We start from the raw sequence: 19,747 nt of genomic DNA, 5'->3' as shown, positions 1-19,747 counted from the left end.
CGCCCAAAATGTTTGCTTGGCTTTAGCTTTAATACACCCTCCAGAATATTTTCGGGATAATATTCGGCATTTATTCTGATGCCACGGTCGATTAATAAGAGCGGAGAACGACCATCGGTTGTTTTGGTGTCCCACACCATCACCATGGCCGGCGCTTGAGTTCGGGTGGCCAACCGAAGGTGACCATTTTCAGCTGACCTATTTGGCAAGCAAACACGATCAGTTTGTTTGTTTACAAACTGCTGAACAACGAATGTTTTCTCATCGGAGACAGAGAAAACCAAATTCGACAGTTCACCACTTTCGGCTAAGCGAAGCAACTCTTTAGCTCTTTTGAGTCTATTTTCTATATGTTGCGGTGTAAGTTCTTGTACTTTTTGTAATTTAAATCGCTTTTTCCCGAGTTCATTTTTCAATATTTGCCGAATGGAATATTGCGATATGTTCAGCTCACGAACCATTTTTCGGCCAATGTGACGTGGGTTTCAACAAAGTCGCTTCTTTACTTTTCGAAACATTTCTGCTAATGTTGTTGTTTTCTTCCATCCACTTCCTTGACGTCGGGCTACGCTACCAGTGTCACGGTAATAAACGATGGTAGGAGACACAAAAGATTTATTCACATTTAAATGCTGGAGCGCTCTAACGGTAGTCACTTGTGGTTTTCCAGTCAAAAATAAAGAAATCACACTATCACGATTAAATTCCATCACGAATAACTTTTTTTCTGGAAAATTCTCACCAAAATGCTTTTGTACGCTTGTAGACAATATAATGAGCTGTCACTGAAATAATTTTAACATCTGTCGGACGAGTGGCTTAGAAAAGACCGAATTCTGAAGTTCGTTGCAGTTTTTTCATCTCACCCTGTATATATACTTTGTTATGTCTAAAATTATTATTTCGATGAGTTACAAACGGAATGGTGGAGGGTATAAAAATCGTGTATATTATACCTTCCATCATTCTAAGGAGGGTATGTTAGCTTTGTCATTTCGTTTGCATCTCCTTGAAATACTCATGATAAAATCAACAAAGTTTGTAATGGGTACTACAGCTTTTAACAAAAAATGTCGTATGCACGACCACGTCTTCGTATAGCCCCCATATAACGGCACCTCTTGATATTGGGTACCTCTATATATTCATGAGTTTGGGAACATTTTTCATAGGAATTGTTACAAATTTTGTATTTGAATGTCGTAATGAGTACTACAGCCTATGACAAAAAATTATTGATGAAGGTCCACGTCTTCGTATAGCTCCCATTTAACGGTTTTCATATAAGCGGTATTTTTCAGAATTTTGGCAAATTCTTTTAAAATTGTGGAGGGTATTAAACTGTTGCTTTTTTACTCGTTTTTGAATTGCTTGTGTTTTTTATTTGAAAAGCTTTCATATATCGCTTAAATATAATGTAACAGAATAACTTATAAATAATTAATTCGATCGCTAAATAATGATAATCCTTAAAACTATTTTTGGAACCATTCGGTGCGCATAGAATGACATCACACTTGGAATACCCATATCTTGTTTGACCCTTATAGTCCTTATATTTACGTCTGCCTTTATCAGTCATATTTTCCTGCCAATGCTGGCTTCCATCATATCGCATAGAATTTATGGGAGCTACTTTTCGATTTTTACCGGATGTTGAAGAACTTACTGAAATACCATATCACTTTATGAGAGCATGCTCGCTGATTGGTTGGGGCAAAGAGGCCATTTGCCCTGTCGTTGCCAAAGCTCAAGATGTTTATACATTTTCTTATATTCCAGTGTTCGTTGTCCATTTTGTACTCTGACCATAAGTCCTCCCAGTTGATCTAATGGAAATTCTGTACAAAGGCAGAAAGAGATCCATTTTGTCTACGCCACCCATATTTTTTTTCGGCTACGTTAGCTCTGTTATTTCGATATTTTCTTCTTCGACGAAAAATCGGTGCAATTAATTTTGGGTTTCGGAACCATGAATTGAGGAAACAGGTTGTTCAATTCCTCCATTAAGCCATCGGAGAAGAACCATATTGTTCGAGCGTTCTATGAAACTTCCAAGGACTTCTTTGCATTACTGGTATTCATATTGTAGATCAATTCTTCAGTTCTTTCATGTTGGCCATATCCTTTTTTCGTGAAGGGGCAGGCGTACGGACTACCCACTATGAATGGAATTCGGTTTCGTTTTGCAAAGTAGGCATTAAAATGTTCAATACCAGGCTACTCATGCGTGCGCGAAACTCAGCATTTTGTATTGGATTCATTTGCTTCAGTTGCGGTAGAAAACTGACGAGAAAATTAAAATTGGGATCATTGGCGTGAGTTTGAGCTGATATCGTAACATTTTGTGTCATTTTCAATAGACTGCGTAATTCCTGCTGAAGACCTTCGATTCGAGAGGGACAGTGACAATTTCCTTGGTTTTTATTAGCAACAGGGCTTGGTATTGTTTGTGTGGCAGCTTCAATGCTCGTTGAGGTGGGGGCGGTGGTGGTGATAGTGCCAACATCTTTGCTTTGTTTTGGTTCAAAACTTTTATTTGATTTTTTGTTATCATTACAGGAAACCTCAATATTTGCTGATGTTTGTTTTACATTTTGTTGCGGCTGAATCGAATTTATGTTAGTCTCCTCTGCCGACCAACCATATTCCTGCTCAAATTCCATATAGAGCCTATCGATTACATCTGCATCATCATCTTCAGAGTACCTTTGTTCATCGCCAATCTCAGGTGATTCGATTTTTATTTTTGAAATTTCTACCAAATCAGATACATTGTCATTTTGTGTGGATCCATTGCAAATGCTCTGAACCGCTTGGTCCACTTTTGGCCGCTTTTTACGACGTATTCTTTTATTTTCTCGTATAAAACTTAGATCCTTATAATAAATCCATTTGCTGTCTCTTTGTTGGTGATTTTCACAACGTCTAACTAAAGCCCGATAAGCGTCTCTTAAATTTGCCCATTTGCGTCGACATTGATGAACTGTGGACGTCACACGAATGTTGTGGAGAAGAGAACATTGCCAGTTATACGAAAAGACATACACACACATACAGTTGAGCACATGACCAAGGGAGAAAAGAGTAAATAAATAAAACGAATTTATAAATGATTTGTTGTTGTTTCACTCGGCTTGCTATGCCTACATTCGTACATATAAATGTGTTACGATTTCAAACACACGAGTAAATCGTGTGAATGGCTATTTGTTTTTGCTTACTTACCGTCAATGCCCACCACTGCTGCTACTTCTTTCCATTGTTGTTTAATTTCTTTATACGATTTTCTATGCCTTATCTCCCATAGAACCGGCCGGCTACGTACTTCGTGAATTAATCGTCTGATATCTGTATCGTTCCACATTTTTCGTTCAACTAAATGCGAATCGTTATTTTTTGTTCGTAATATACAGACAGCATTATAAGAAACGGAAAAACACGGCGAATTTGCGGCAAGCACATGGAGAGAATACCTTCCACTTTCGCATTGAAGAGCTCTCACCATTTTTGTGGATTAGATAAGGGTTGCCAATACCTAGGGAATTTATTCGTTTTACTTTTTGTTTATGGAATATAAATGCAAATATTTTGTTGGGGTATACAGGTAGAGTGATAAACCAATGCATTGTTTCGTGTCATAAAATGTGCGTTTATTTAATCCTCAATACCATGAAGTTCTTCGGAGCATACCTGTAAATCTTATTGGGTACACAATGGAAGAATAATAGAATATTATTGGATGAATGTAGGTATTTTTCGAATAGATCAATTTATTAACCAATTGGTTAGATTTGTGACATAACATCAGGATTACTATCGATACTATAATTTTATGCCCTCCATCATACCATTGGGGTATATTGAGTCAGTCCTTCCGTTTGTAACTCCTCGAAATATTCATCTTAGGCTCCAGAAATCAAATATATTCTTTATCAGCATAAAATTCCGTCTGTGGAAATTGCTCTAGCTTCCGAACGGGGTAAAGGGAGGTTAATTAAATATCAGTCAGATGTTTTTTTTACCAACATAGAATTCTTAGGTTTTCAAATGGGCTATATGCATCTCGGTTTTGATATAGACAAGCGATACAAGTTTTTTAGGGGTCTAGTCACAGACCTCAACCGAATTTTCTGTAAAACCTTTTATTGCTGCTTTTTGCCAAGCACATTTGTCAGCCAAATTTATGCTTCATATAAATTAGCAAAAAAAAAAAAAAAAAACGAGAAAGGAAAAAGTCAAAAGTCGGGCGGGGCCGACTATATGATACCCTACACCTTATGCATATTTAGTGGAGCTCCCGTAACAAAATAATTTATTTGAAGTAGATCATAACACCTATCAACGTTTGGCTTTAGAGCAGTTAAAATTAAAAAATGGAATTCTGAACCGATTTTCCCTACATCTGAGAGGAGACATTTTTATCTTTTATACGAAATAACATTGCTATAGAGTGTAGGATATCACTTCGACAAGTGTTATATTAAAACAAGTGAAAAAAGATGTAAGTTCGGCCGGGCCGATCTTTGAATACCCTCCACCATTTGGAATGAATTTGGCAATTTTCAAAAAAATAAAATCAGTTAAAAATGCTGTGAAAATCTTAAACTTACCGAATATAGCCGTTATAGTAGGGTCTATACGACGACGTGGACCTGCATAGGCAACTTTTCTGTTTTTCTTTCTTAGGCTGTGGTATGCATTACGAACTTCAAATACCAAATTTGAAACATTTCTGGTGAATAATGTCGCTAAAATCACTAAAATACCGAAAATAGCTAAGTACCAAACCGTGGACCTACATGACCCATTTTCAATACCAAAACTCCTGCAGACATAATATATATTTGAGTGAAATTTTATCAACCTACTTCATTTCGTTCGGAAGCTAGAGTTATTTCCATAGACGGACAGGTAGAAGGACATCGCAAAATCGACATCGAATTTTATGCTGATGAAGAATACAGGGTGAGATAAAACAAAGTTAAACGCCATAATTTTTATTTTTTTTAAATGAAAGCAAAAAATGTTGGAAATAGCATCAAATTTTGGAATAGAACCAGATTTGTTCGAATTGGTCACCTTTGGCACGAATTATGGCCTTCTGTTATATTGCTCTGCGCTATTTTGACCCATTCCCGGCGAAGCGCTTGCTTGAAGTTATCGACACTTTGGTATTTTTAGGGCCAACCTTGCTTTCCAAAATACTCCAGACACAATAGACCAACGGATTGGTATCCGGAGATTTTGGTGGGTATTGCGCGCTGGAAATGAAGCGAGGAACCTCATTTTGTAACCATTCTTGGGTGGTGCGTGCTTCAAGATCTGCGGCCAAAATGTTTGCGTGCCCAAGGCTCTAAAACACCCTCGAGAATATTTTCGCGATAATATTCGGCATTTATTCTGATGCCACAGTCGATTAATACGAGCGGAGAGCAATCATCGGCTGGCGGCCCAAACAATCACCTTGGCCGGCGCTTGAGTTCTGGTGGACAATCGAAGGTGCACATTTTCAGCTGACCTCTTTGGCAAGTAAACACGATCAGTTTGTTTGTTTACAAACTGGTAGACAACGACTGTTTTCTCATCGGCAGTTCACAAAACCAAATTCGGAGAAACAACTCTTTAGCTCTTTTGGATTTATTTTCTTTCTGTTGTGGTGTAAGTTCTTGCACTTGTTGGAATTTCAATGGCTTTACCCCGAGCTCATTTTTCAATATTTGCCGAATGGAATATAGCGACATGTTCAGCTCACAAGCCATTTTGCAGCCACTGCGACGGGGGTTTCGATCAAGTCGCTTCCTAACTTTTCGAACCATTTCTGCTGATGTTGCTGTTTTCTTCCTTCCACTTCCTTGACGAAGTGGAGCTACGCTGAGCTACGCTACCAGTATCACGGGAACGAGCGTTGGTACGAGACACAAAAGATTTATTTACATTTAAATACTGTAGTGCTCTAACGATATCCACTTGTGGTTTTCCAGCCAAATATAAAGAAATCCCACTATCACGCTTGAATTCCATCACGAATAACTATTTTTCTGGAAAATTCTCACCAAAATGCTTGTAAACAATATAATGAGCTATCACTGGCATAATTTTAACAGCTGTCGTACGAGTGGCTAGTGGCAGTCTGAAATTGGTTGCAGTTTTTTCATCTCACCCTGTACAGTTCGCTTATACCACCACCTATCTTAGACTAACTTTCCATATTTCATAATACCAAATGGTACTATTTTAGAAATTTAGTGCTATTTTATAGCTTTTCGAGCCTTAAAGTTCGAATTTCCAAAAAATCTTTTGGTACATCTATCCTGCACTCCATCGGTGACCCTCGTTCCTATTCGTTTGTCCAAGTATTCAATTTTTGGTATATTTTAATACTTTTCGTGCTCTTGTAGTACGAATTTCCAAAAACACGGCCTTTCCAAAAACACGATCTTATGCAAAATTTGAAAAATTCTAGCTTCAGCCGTTTCGTCTGGGAGTTGATTCTAGATAAGTACCGTTTGCGGTGGAGGTATCAAAAGAAGTAGACCGATTTTGTCCATCTCCCAACTCGACTTATGTTTCATAAAAATATTACGAGGTACCAAATTTGGACGAAATTTATTACTCCATTTGAGAGTTATCAAAAGGCCGGACAACCATAGATCAGCTCCAAATCTTCTGAAACGGATTTCGTCCACAGATACCTTGCTTTGAAACTTATTATTTCGATGATGCACGTTTTGGCTGTATCAAAAGATTTTTCCCCTTGCAGCCATATAGCTTTGGTAAAGACATCTAAAGAGTCAATCAAAGTTTTTGCGGTAACTCAACTTCTATGGTTACTCCCTCAACTCGTTCTCTTCAACTTGACTCTTAGGATGCCGGTAAGCATTTAGAAAAATTTTGTACAAATTGTTGAGTTATTCTTATATTTTATACATATTTTATGACATTCATTTACATAAATAAACACACGTCTGTCCAATATTTGTTATTTTTATTGCAAATATCTTCCAAGGAGAATGTTAAACGTGTTTTAAATGCTATCATTCTCCCAGCTCTGGCCATTGCACTTCTTCTTCTTATGCATACAACACACATTTTTGTGTGTAAACCACGTACAGAAGGCAATGGAGCAAAGAGCGCTGAGTGAACACAACAATCCTCTTCACCGAACAATACAAAGACAGACATGTCTCTCGCTGCTCTAAACATTTAATGAGGACGCGAGAGAGAGCATTTCGCCGGTGTGTTTATTTTCGCCTTGTTTTTCGTTTTGTATTTAGATCAGCGGTGCTCAAGAAAAAATATCTCTTTCCAGTTAAATTTCTCTTTGCTTATTTAAATCAAGAACAAAACAGTGTTAAGTCATTATTTATACAAATATTATTTATCCATTTGCTTTATAAATTATTTTGGCAAACATTCATGTTTAAAAACAGTTAAATGAATCGTAAAATATGAAGAAAAACGGAATTTTAATTTTCTCTTAAATTATCTCTTTTCTCGGCTCATGTTCTAGAACACGGTTTTGAGCACCGCTGATTTAGATTGGCGGGTATGTGTATATACGAGTGTGCAACTGGCCGTTGTGAGTTCAGTTTAACGAAAAATATCCAAGGAAATGGATGTACTGCGTTTAATTGAGGAAGTTCGTCAGCGACCAGCGCTGTGGGACACAACAATGGGGGAGAGAAAACGGCGTCCTTATATATACGGATTGTGGCAAGAAGTGGCCAAAGCTGTTGGTAGTGATGGTGAGTGTATACAACGATTAATATTTTATTTTTAAATATTGCTACTTGTAGATTGAAGTTAATTTAGTTATTTTGGGTTAATTTGTTGAAATGATTAAATTGTAAGGTAAAATATTTTATTAGGCAGTTGCTTTATTCGAAGAACTGTTGTATAGAATTTTCTGCATTTCTTCCATTATTGTTGTGTTTCCCCTACTTTTTTCTTTATATTTCTGTCTTAACATCATGCTTCTCTTTGTGGGGTGATTAATCGTCCTCACTCGCACTCACTCGTATTTATAATTACTTGAACTTTTTTACATGTATTTGTTGTTTGTATGTGAGTGTATGTTAATGGCGAATAGACGTGGTTGCCATTTTATTGGAATATTGTAGAGAATTAATGCACATGGAGAGAGAGAAAGGCTAGGTGTTTGCTTTATGTTCCGCATTATTTCCAAAAACATCATTAATTAATTAAATATTCAGAGTGGCCCAGAAAAATCGAAGTGGCGTGAATTCCTTATAACTTTTTATTTAAGACATATTTTTTTATTTTTTATACCCTCCAACATTCTATGGAGGGTACATTAGCTCTCTCATTTCGTTTGTAGCTTCTCGAAATATTCATAATAGACCCTACAAAGTATATATATTCTGGATAAGCGTAAATTTCTAAAACGATCTAGCTATGTCCGTCTGTCTGTTGTAATCAAGCTATCTTTCGAACGAATTGAGATAGAAGGCTAAAATGTTGTTTACATGCATATTTTACCAGTAGGGAGGTTAAGTTCGTAAATGGGCCATGTAGGTCCACGTCTTCGTATAGCCCCCATGTAACGGTACCCCCTGTATTCGGTATTTTGATGATTTAAGCTACATTATTCACCGGAATCGTTTCAACTTTCGTATTGGAATATCTTAATGGGTACTACAACTTATGGAAAAAAATGCGTATGCAGGCCCACGTCTTCGTATAGCCCTCATATAACGGTACCTCCCGATATTCGGTACTTTGTTGATTTTAGCGATATTATTCACCGGAATTCTTTCAAATTTGTTATTTGATGTTCATAGTGGATACTACAGTCTATGACAGAAAATTGTCTGTGCAGGTCCACGTTCGATCCCGATATTCGGTATTTTGATGATTTTAGCAACATTACTCACCAATTTTTTTTTAAGTTTCGCATTTGAATATTGTAGTGGCTTATGACAATGTTTACCTATGCAGGTCCATGTCATCGTAAAGACCCTTATATAACAGCTACATTCGGTATTTTTAAGATTTTAAAAGAATTGTTATCGGATTTTATTGTTTTTGAGAATTGCCAAATTAGTTCCAAATGGTGGAGGATATTAAAAGTTCGGCCCGGACGAACTTAACTTCTTATTTACTTGTTTGTTTTTAAAATACAAGAAATTTTTAGGGAATATTTATTTTTGATTAGTTATTATACCTGATATTCTGCTTCGCACAAATGTGACCTATTCAACACATTTTCTTTCGCAAAACTTCCGGTGTTACGTTGTTAATTTCGTATCGAATATTGGTTTTTGGGTCCCCAGGAATACTCTCCTGTATCACTTGCATACTGTCAAACGTATGGACAGTTCGTAGTCTGCCGGAACCAGGATGCTACCTTACTGCTCCCTGTTGTAGAAAATTGAAAGTTGCGACCAGACGGTTTATTGTTGAGTGAGAGGGTGCAATCCGCACTTTAAATTGACGACTGTATTAACAACTTTAATAAAAAAATTGGTCATCTTTTTATTTATTAATGTTCCAAAAACGAGCTCAGGAGAATAAAAGCAACGCCAAAATACTCTTTTAGGCATTAATGCTGTGGAGCATTTTGGATTGCCATTTAGCGAAACCTCCATGTATAGATGAGGACCTATAAATACGAGTGAGTAGGTTGCCAGCCATTTTCGTGCATTCAATAGCGAAAGCAATTTTTGATTGAATTGAATTTTAATAGCTCAATTTTAGCCTGATTTAATTGAAACTTTCTGTAAAAGCCAATAACTATCGATTGTTAAGCCCCAGTTAAACCCCAATTGTTCCTTTAGCCTTTGTATACCCTCCACCACATATAGTATGGCTAGTATGTAAAATTTGTCATTCCCTTTGTAACACCTCGAAATATAAATTTGAGACCCCACAAAATATATACAGTCGCGGCCAAAAGTCTACGTATGACATCGTTTTTATTGCTCGATGGCGAGTCTGATATATACAGGGTGAGATAAAAAAAACTGTAACGAAGTCAAACGCCATAATTATTACATTTTTTTTTAATTTTAGCATAAAATTTTAGAATAAGTTTCGATTTGTTCGAATTGGTCATCTTTGGCACGAACTATGGCCTTCAAACGGTCAATCAAACCGTCACACACTGCCCGAATGTTGCTCTGCGGTATTTTGGCCCTTTCCCGGCGAAGCCCTTGCTTGAAGTGATCGACATTTGGTATTTTTTAGTGCCAACCTTGCTTTCCAAAATACTCCAGACACAATACTCCCACGGATTGGTACCCGGAGATTTTGATGGCTATTGTGCGCTAGAAGTGAAGCGAGGAACCTCATTTTGTAACCATTTTGGGTGTGCGTGCTGAGTGCGATGATGCTGAGTGCTGTTGGAATATCCAAGGTCTGCTCCCAAAATGTTTGCGTGCCCATGGCTTTAAAACACTCTCCAGAATATTTTCGCGATAATATTCAGCATTTATTCTGATGCCACGGTCGATTAATACGAGCCGGGAGCAACCATCGGCTGTTATAGCGGCCCACACCATCACCATGGCCGGCGCTTTGTTCTAGAGTTCTGGTGGCCAACCAAAGGATCGGAGACGGAGAAAATCAAATTCGGCTGTTCACCACTTTCGGCCAAGCGAAGCAACTCTTTAGCTTTTTTTAGTCTATTTTCTTTCTGTTGCGGTGTAAGTTCTTGAACTTTTTGGAATTTCAATGGCTTTACTCCGAGCTCATTTTTCAATATTTACCGAATGAAACATTGCGATATGTTCATCTAACAAGCCATTTTTTGGGCCACAGCGACGCGGGTTTCGATCAATTCGCTTCTTTACTTTTCGAACCATTTCTGCTGATGTTGCTGTTTCCTTCCGTCCACTTCCTTTACGTTGGGCTACGCTACCAGTATCACGGTAACGAGCATTTAAATTCTGGAGTGCTCCAACGATAGTCACTTGTGGTTATCCAGCCAAATATCAAGAAATCACACTATCACGCTTGAATTTTATTACGAATAACTTTTTTTCTGGAAAATTCTCACCAAAATGTTTTGTACGCTTGTAAACAATATAATGAGCTGTCACTGGAATAATTTTAAGAGCCGTCGTACGAGTGGCTTCGAAATGACAGCAGTCTGAAAGTGGTTGCAGTTTTTCATCTCACCCTGTATAGACTTTTGACAGCGACTGTATATTCTTGATAAACTTTAAATTCTGAAAAATGTCTGTCGGTCTATAAAAATCACTTTAGCTTCTGAGCGAAATGAAGTAGATTGATCAAATTTTACTCAAACTTATTTTATGTCTGCAGGACTTTTGGTATTGAAAATGAGGTTCAAGATTTGGTATAACCCCCATATAACTGTACCGACAGATTGAAGTTTTGTTTTAGTCCCATCCCCGAATTTCCTGTAAATTGATAGTTCGTTTTCCCAGCATGTAGGAAATATACTTGCAGAGAACTGACCACATAGGTCCTAGTTTGGGTATAGTCCCCATAAATTTGTTCCTTCACGTATTCGATATTTTTCAACAGACTCTTCTTTACACTGTGCAAGTTCCTTCCATGTTCCGTTCATTCAAAATGGTTTCAGATATGAAGAAACGTTACCGCAAATTATAACATTGTAGGGTAGGTATAACATGGTCTCACAGCCAGATTGTATCCTTTGCTAACTTCTTCAAAATTATCTTTAATATTCGATTTGCATTATTTAAACTAATTCCAACTTAGAAATGGAGTTACCCATATGTTTTCCTTTTCTCTCCTTGCATACTTGTTTGCAGGGCTTACAGTCACTCATTGCCTACACTTTAACACATTTTTTTGTGCTCATTTCGTTTCATGTTCGGGACGCCAATGCCTGCTCTCTTGATTTTGTTATACTCAATCTTGCTTTAATTCGCCTTAATTTGGTGTTGCTTCTGCTGCTTGATATACAAAACGTGTAGCCGAAAAATGCAAACAGAAATGGAAGAATTTTCGTGATACCTATCACTCTGAGGTTAGACGTGTCGAACGACAAATAATGAGACACAAACTAATGAGCAAGTATGATCCGAACCACGACTACCGAAGTAAATGGGCCTACATGGAGGCGATGAGTTTTATAACTAAATGCAGGCGACCGTATAAGTCATCGGGTGGTGAAAACGAGTGCACAAGTTCCAATGACGAGAACCCGGTGAGCAATTCCACAACTGGCATACGTCGGTCACAGCGAAGAGTTGGAGAGAGTAACGACAATGCAACTTCGTCAGCCATTGGCGGTATGGATGATGGCGAAGATGATGATGACGATGACGACGCCGATATGCTGTTTGAGGAATTTCAAAGTATTGCCACACCACAGGCAGCTAGGCGTCTGTCAGCTACGTTGTCGCTAACGAACTCACTTGAGCAGACACTCTCGAATAGTTCGGTAGAAGCACCAGACACCAAGTTATTGATGGAACCCAGCACATCTACAGCCGCGGATGGCCAAAGAAAAGACTGTTGCAAAACGGCAACCCAAGCTCACAGTGAGGATCGTGTACATTTTCTGGAAGATCTCGAAAAACAAGAACAGCAACTTATTAAATCCACCAAACATGACATCAGTCGAGCTCTCAGTCACATTGGCGACTCGGATTATAATTTTCTGGTTAGTTTTTTGCCACACATGAAGAAAATGACAGATTTACAAAATCTACAATTTCGTGGACGAATGTGTGATTTGGTCTTGACATCATTGGCGCCCAATGCAGCTCAACATAATTCGGCAGCATCACTACCATTGCAACCAGAATTGGCGCCCAATGCAACTCAAGATTACTCTTCAGCACCAGCATCACTACCATTGCAACCAACAGCCAGCATTATTAAAGTGGAGTGTATTAATAATAAAATCCAAGCTTCAGAACATCCAGAATCGCCAACCAGTCAAGATGCAAATGCAGCCAATGGTAATGAAATTGACAACGAACTGGAGTTCTTTTGAAATCAATTGATGACTGAACGTATGTTTTTAATACTAAACTAAAGTGAATTTATGAATTTTATATTAACCTTATAAGTAAATATTTTGTGATTTGATTTGAAATGTTAGTATTGTAACTCAAGGTCAAAGAATAGGTCACACAATAGGTTCATCTGACTATTAATGTTGCTGTCAATATACGTTTTTGTGATTAGATTTCAAAGTGAAAATTTAGTTGGAAGTTGGTCGAAATAATTTATTTACAGCGGCTGAAAAGTTTTGATACTGAAATGGGGAATAATTTCATTAATATGCCTACTGTGTGACCTACTCATAGACCTTGATTGTAGCTTTAAGACCGAAAGGCCACATTTGATATATATACAAAAAAAATTGCAATAAAAAATCTGATTCGATCTCTTTCCTTAAAAAACTGAACATTTGAACAAAATATGGCAGAGTTATCATGAATGACTTGCGTTGCCCTCCCAACTTGGTAAGTTACAAGTAAAATAGTATCAGTCGGTTTTACCGACATATGTATATCCCCAACTTTGAGTTATGATTATTCAAACTGTTGACACCTTGAAGGGGAGGTTCCGCAGTAGTTGTCCAATATTGACCAATTCGTATCTGACCTAAGACTGATATAAATATTTCAAGGTGTCAGATTTGCGCTATATCGACTACATCCTATACTCAATATGAGATATGTGCAAATTTTTTGAAAAAAATGCGAAAATATTCGAGAGGTAACAGATATTTTATTCAATTTTTTTACTTCATCTAATACAGATAAAAATTTTGGTATATGCCATATTGAAGGAAATCGAATATTTATATCCAAGTTATGACATATATAAGTAATGGAAATTGTGATCCTTTGTGGTGAGATACCAGAAGCGGTTGCCAGATGTACAGGGTGAAATGAAAAAATCGCAACCAAGTTCAGAATGCTCTCATTTCTAAGCCACTCGTCCGACAGCTGTTGAAATTATTTCAGTGACAGCTCATTTTATTGTTTACAAGCGTACACAAGCATGTTGGTGAGAATTTTCCAGAAAAAAAAGTTATTCGTGATGGAATTCAAGCGTAATAGCGGGATTTCATTATATATAGCTGAAAAATCACAAGTGGCTATCATTAGAGCACTCCAGTATTTAAATGTGAATAAATCTTTTGTGTCTCGTACCATCGCTCGTTACCGTGATACTGGTAGCGTAACCCGACGTCAAGGAAATGGACGGAAGAAAACAGCAACATCAGCAGAATTGGTTCGAAAAGTTAAGAAGCGACTTGATCGAAACCCGCCTTGCAGTGGCCGAAAAATGGTTCATGAGCTGAACATATCGCAATATTCCATTCGGAATAATATTAAGAAATGAGCTCGGGGTAAAGCCATTGAAATTCGAAAAAGTGCAAGAACTTACACCGCAACAGAAAGAAAATAGACTCAAAAGAGCTAAAGTGTTGCTTCGATTGGTGAACTGCCGAATTTGGGTTTCTCCGATGAGGAAACATTCGTTGTCCAGCAGTTTGTAAACGAACAAAATGATCGTGTTTACTTGCCAAACAGGTCAGCTGAAAATGTGCACCTTCGGTTGGCCACCAGAACTCAAGCGTCGGCCATGGTATGGGCCGCCATAACAGCCGATGGTCCGATGATCGCTCTCCATTCGTATTAATCGACCGTGGCATTAGAATAAATGCCGAATATTATCGCGAAAATATTTTGGAGGGTGTATTAAAGCCTTGGGCACGCAAACATTTTGGCCGCAGACCTTGAACATTCCAATAGGACTCAACATGCGCCACCCAATAACGGTTACATAATGAGGTTCCTAGCTTCAGCGCACAATGGCCACCAATATCTCGGGATACCAATCCGTTGGACTATTGTGTCTGGTGTATTTTCGAAAGCAAGGTTGGCACTAAAAAAAATACCTCAAGCAAGCGCTTCGCCGTAAAAAAATTAAAAAAAAATGAACAAATTATGTTGTTGTACTTTGTTGCAGTTTTTTTATCTCACCCTGTATATCATCTTCGTTGTTGTCTTTACATCACTAACAGAACCGGGTTCGGCTATCATTATTCATAAATCTCTTTACAGTTGACTCTTATGGAGCATTATTGTGATCAGAAATTATTTGGAATTTGCGAACTTTTTGAACATTTTGGTAAAATTATTATACAATGAGAATCCGTTGCTTTTTCGCAAAGCGCTGCATTTGTTATACCTTCCACCTTAGTATGGAGGGTATATTGTGTTTGTCATTCCGTTTGTAACGCATCGAAATATAGTAAACATAGCCCTCATATAACTGTACCTCCCTATACTCGATAATTTGATGATTTTAGCGACATTATTCACCGGAATTGTTTCAAAGTTCGTATTTGAAGTTCCTAATGGGTACTACAGTCTATGAAAAAGAATTGTCTATGAAGGTCCCGGTCTTCGTCGTATAGTCCCCATATAACGGGACATTCCCATATACGGTATTATTAACCGGAATTATTTCAAATTTCGTAATAATAGTTCGTAATGGTTTCTTCCGTCTATGACAGAAAATTGTCTATGTAGGTCCAGGTCTCCCAATAGCCCACATATGTGGGTACCTTCCTATATTCGGTATTTGGCTAATTTCAGCAACAGTTTTCACAAGAATTGTTTTAAATTTTTTATTAGAAGTTCTTATAAAAAATAAAAAATCTTGTAAAAAATTGTCAATGCATGTCCAGAACTTTATATAGCCCCTAAATATCGGCACCTACCTATATCCGATATTTTGATGTTTTTGCGACATTTTTTACCGGAATTGTAATGGCCTACGACAAAAAATACTTATGCTGGCCCACGTCTTCGAATAGACCAACATATAACGAAAACTTCATATACAGGGTGGAATGAAAAAAAACTGCAACAAAGTCAAACGGCATAACTTTTACATTTTTATACCCTCCACCATAGTATGGAGGGTATATTAAGTTTGTCATTCCGTTTGTAACACCTCGAAATATACATTTTAGACCCCACAATGTATATATATTCTTGATCAGCATAAAATTCGATGTCGATTTATCAATGTCCGTCCGTCTGTCCGTCTGTGGAAATCACTCTAGCTTCCGAACGAAAATGAAGTAGATTGATAAAATTTTACTCAAATGTGTACTATGTCTGCAGGACTTTCGGTATTGAAAATGGGCCATGTAGGTCCACGTCTTCGTATAGCCCCTATATAACGGTACCTACCGATATTCGGTATTTTGATGATTCTAGCGACATTTTTTACTGGAATTATTTCAAAATTAATATTTAAAGTTCATAGTAGATGCTACGGCTTAAGACAGAAAATGGACCATGTAGGTCCACGTCTTCGTATAGCCCCCATATAACGGTACCTACCGATATTCGGTATTTTGATGATTTTAGCGACATTATTTACCGGAATTGTTTCACATTTTGCATTTGAAGTTCATAATGGATGCTACAGCTTATCACAGAAAGTTGTCTGTGCAGGTCCACGCCTTCGTATAGCCCCATAAAACTGTACCCCCGATCTTCGGTATTTTCATGTATTTAGCGACATTATTTACCGGAATTGTTTCAAATTTCGCATTTGAAGTTCGTGAAGTTCGATATTACAGCCTATGACAGAAAATTCCCTGTGCATTATAAACAGATTTTTTTTCAAGTTTCGCATTTAAATATTGTAGTAGCTTGTGACAAAAGTTGCCTATGCAGGTCCACATCGTCGTATAGACTCTAATATACGGCTACATTAGGTATTTTCAAGATTTTTACAGATTTTTAAGGGTTTTTATTTTTTTGAAAATTGTTAAATTTGTACCAAATGGTGGAGGGTATTCAAAGTTCGGCCCGGTCGAACTTACAGCTTTTTTACTTGTTTTATTGAATGAAAGCAAAACATGTCGGAGATAGCATCAAATTTTAGAATTAGTTTGAAATTGTCCGTATTGGTCACCTTTGGCACTAATTATGGCCTTCAAACGGCCAATGAAACCGTCATACGCTGCCCGAATGTTGCTCTGCGGTATTTTGGTCCAATCCCGGCGAAGCGCTTGCTTGAGGTGATCGACCCTGTGGTATTTTTTTTTTTTTTTGCAGTCCAAACCTTGCTTTCCAAAATACTCCACACACAATAGTTCAACGGTTTGTTATCCGGAAATTTTGGTGGCCATTGTGCGCTGGAAAGAAGCGAGGAACCTCTTTTTGTAACCATTTTTGGGTGGCGCGCACACCATCACCATGGCCGGCGCTTGAGTTCTGGTGGCCAACCGAATGTGCACACCAGATCATTTTGTTTGTTTACAAACTGCTGGATAACAAATGTTTTCCCATCGGAGAAAACAAAATACAGCAGTTCACCACACCCGGCCAAGCGAAGCAACTCTTTAGCTCTTTTGAGTCTATTTTCTTTCGGTTGCGGTGTAAGTTCTTGCACTTTTTGGAATTTCAATGGTTTTACCCCGAGCTCATTTTTCAATATTTGCCGAATGGAATATTGCGATATGTTCAGCTTTCGGCCACTGCGACGCGGGTTTCGATCAAGTCGCTGCTTTACCTATAAATGCAGCAGTCTGAAGTTGGTTGCAGTTTTTTCATCTCACCCTGTATTCGGCATTTTTAATATTTTAACGGATTTTACTTTTAATTTCGTTTTTTTAATATCCACATTTGTTCCAAATGGTGGAGGGTATTCAATGTTCGGTCCCGCCAAACTTACTGATTTTTTTCTTGTTCTATACTCGTAACTTCTAATTTTAAAAAGCATTCTAGTTGCGAACTCGTTTATTTTTATAATTCATTTATTTCATATTTACATTTTTAAATAGGTTTTACAAATATTTTTATGTCTAATTTCCTATTCTAATTCACTTTGTTTATTTCATAAGTTAACCTACCTATAACTAGTAACATTATTTGTACCACGTACCAAGTGTGGGTTGGGTGTAAGTGGAGGCAGGGCTGTTTGGCTTGTGGTCGCAACATTTGTTGATGTTGGTGGTGGCAGTAGAACATTCAAAATCATTTGTGACATTTGCGAACGAAACTGTAAATTTTGCAAATCATTCATTTTCTTCATGTGCGGCAAAAAACTCAAGAGAAAATTTCGATCAGGATCCTCCGCATCCAGATGAGTGGTGGTGGACTTAATATCCTCTTGTGTGGATTGTATGAGTTTTTCTTCCTCTCTCTCCAAATCTCTGAGAAAATGAATTCGCTGTTGCTGCTGCATTTGTGGTTGTTGTTGCTGCCGCTGCTCTTGTGGCCGTGAGAGAGGTTGTTCAGTTCTGTTATTGTTGTCCGTGAGCGGTGGTGGTGGCTTTTGGCTCTCTTTGGAATTTTTGGGAACGATTTTTACTTTTATTGAGGCCGGTAAATTCAAGGTTGTCAGGCAATTTTGAATATTGTTGTTAGTTGACGTCGTGGTTGTTGTTGTTCTCGTTTCTTCAAATTTAGGTAGATAATTCTCAATGTCACTATATGCCGTTGTGTTTGTTTCTTTTGAGGTATTTACCTCTGTCAGGGTGGTTGTTGTATCCTCAAATTCTTTCTTTATTGCCAGTAATTCTTGTAGATTATCGCTATCGTCCAAATCGATAATTCCATCATACTCGTCTTCCAGAGAATAATTTCCATCATCGGTCATGCCGTTGTCCGTCTCCATGTTGAAATTTTGAGAATTGTTTTTGGATTTGAAGCCCTTCGAAACCCGTTTGTTACCATTTTTTCGTAACCTAACAAAATCCTTGAGAAAGTCCATTTCCTTGATATAGGTCCAGTTACTGGCATAATTGGTGTTCGTCCCCAAAGCCTTAGATTTCTCCTTTTGGCGTTCTTCGTTGTTTAGGCAAGTGCGATATGTGTCTCTGATATTCTTCCATTTTCGCTTGCATTCTTCAGCTGTGAAGGAGGATAAAAAAGGAAAATATAATTTTGAAATAGTGTGATTTTATCCCATGGCGAAATAAATTAAAGCGATACAAATGCATGGAAATATTTTCTCTTACAATTATTGACATTCAGGATCCTCGCTATTTCGTTCCACTGCTTGGCAGTTGTAAAATAGCATTTGTATTTCGGATGGTTGTTATCCCACAAAACCGGTCTCGAACGTACTTCGTCGATTAAGCGTCGCACATCCATATCGCTTGCTAGTTATCGCTCAACTAAAGTCGCTCAAATGATGGTTTTGTTCTCTACCTAGCCGAGTAAGAACACAATAAGCAAAGGGCAGATCATTGCTCTGACACTTATTCTCTTTTCTCTTGAATTGCTTTGTCAACGAGGGAGATGAGAGAGAGTTGCATTTTTGTCTTTGGCGATCCTTAATGCAAGCCTCAGTTGCCGATTCTATTCCTTACCTACCCGATGGCACAGCGTGCTCTCAGTAAATGAAATTCTCTCCATACGAACAATAGGAACTATTAACAAAAGAGGCCATCTCAGAGAAACAACATTTCTGGAATTTTCTGCACGACGGACGGCAAGAGGTAGATCATACCTCAGACCGTTACTCTCCTCTCTATGGAATGTGGAATATTATGCAATTAAGTGAGATGAGAGAGTATAGCATAGTTGCCTTTGCCTTAAAGTAAGGCGAATTGATTTCGCCTTCCTTGCTTATGATCTTTAATCAATTGTGCTGTCGTGTAAATCGCATTGGATAGCTTCAGTGCAGTGATGTGCATTTTTTTGTAGTTTTGTCTATCTATGCTTCAATGCGATTTTCTCATAAAGGGTAATTTTTAAAGAGCTATAGGAAACTTAAAAAAATAATAATTAAA

At 37.8% G+C, this 19,747-nt stretch overlaps 3 protein-coding genes across 3 annotated transcripts; 1 reads left to right on the top strand and 2 right to left on the bottom strand.

The window, feature by feature from the left end:
- Positions 1 to 1,384: 1,384 nt before the first annotated feature.
- On the bottom strand, positions 1,385 to 3,488 carry LOC101889543 (uncharacterized). The gene is made up of 2 exons (XM_005186973.4): positions 3,229 to 3,488; positions 1,385 to 2,986 (listed from the first exon to the last, which is right to left on the bottom strand). The coding sequence occupies exons 1-2, from the start codon at positions 3,365 to 3,367 to the stop codon at positions 2,163 to 2,165; spliced, it is 963 nt and encodes a 320-aa protein (XP_005187030.2). The 5' UTR covers positions 3,368 to 3,488; the 3' UTR covers positions 1,385 to 2,162.
- A 4,089-nt stretch (positions 3,489 to 7,577) lies between these two features.
- LOC101890046 (uncharacterized) lies at positions 7,578 to 13,370 on the top strand. The gene is made up of 2 exons (XM_059126010.1): positions 7,578 to 7,748; positions 11,931 to 13,370. The coding sequence occupies exons 1-2, from the start codon at positions 7,616 to 7,618 to the stop codon at positions 12,956 to 12,958; spliced, it is 1,161 nt and encodes a 386-aa protein (XP_058981993.1). The 5' UTR covers positions 7,578 to 7,615; the 3' UTR covers positions 12,959 to 13,370.
- A 4,486-nt stretch (positions 13,371 to 17,856) lies between these two features.
- LOC131803938 (myb-like protein Q) lies at positions 17,857 to 19,106 on the bottom strand. Its single transcript, XM_059125909.1, has 2 exons — positions 18,971 to 19,106; positions 17,857 to 18,863 (listed from the first exon to the last, which is right to left on the bottom strand). The coding sequence occupies exons 1-2, from the start codon at positions 19,104 to 19,106 to the stop codon at positions 17,857 to 17,859; spliced, it is 1,143 nt and encodes a 380-aa protein (XP_058981892.1).
- Between the last annotated feature and the right edge of the window lie 641 nt (positions 19,107 to 19,747).

Source organism: Musca domestica, unplaced genomic scaffold (genome assembly GCF_030504385.1).
Source record: "Musca domestica strain aabys unplaced genomic scaffold, Musca_domestica.polishedcontigs.V.1.1 36, whole genome shotgun sequence".
Lineage (NCBI taxonomy): Eukaryota > Metazoa > Arthropoda > Insecta > Diptera > Muscidae > Musca > Musca domestica.
This window is presented reverse-complemented; position numbering and strand designations above follow the sequence as displayed.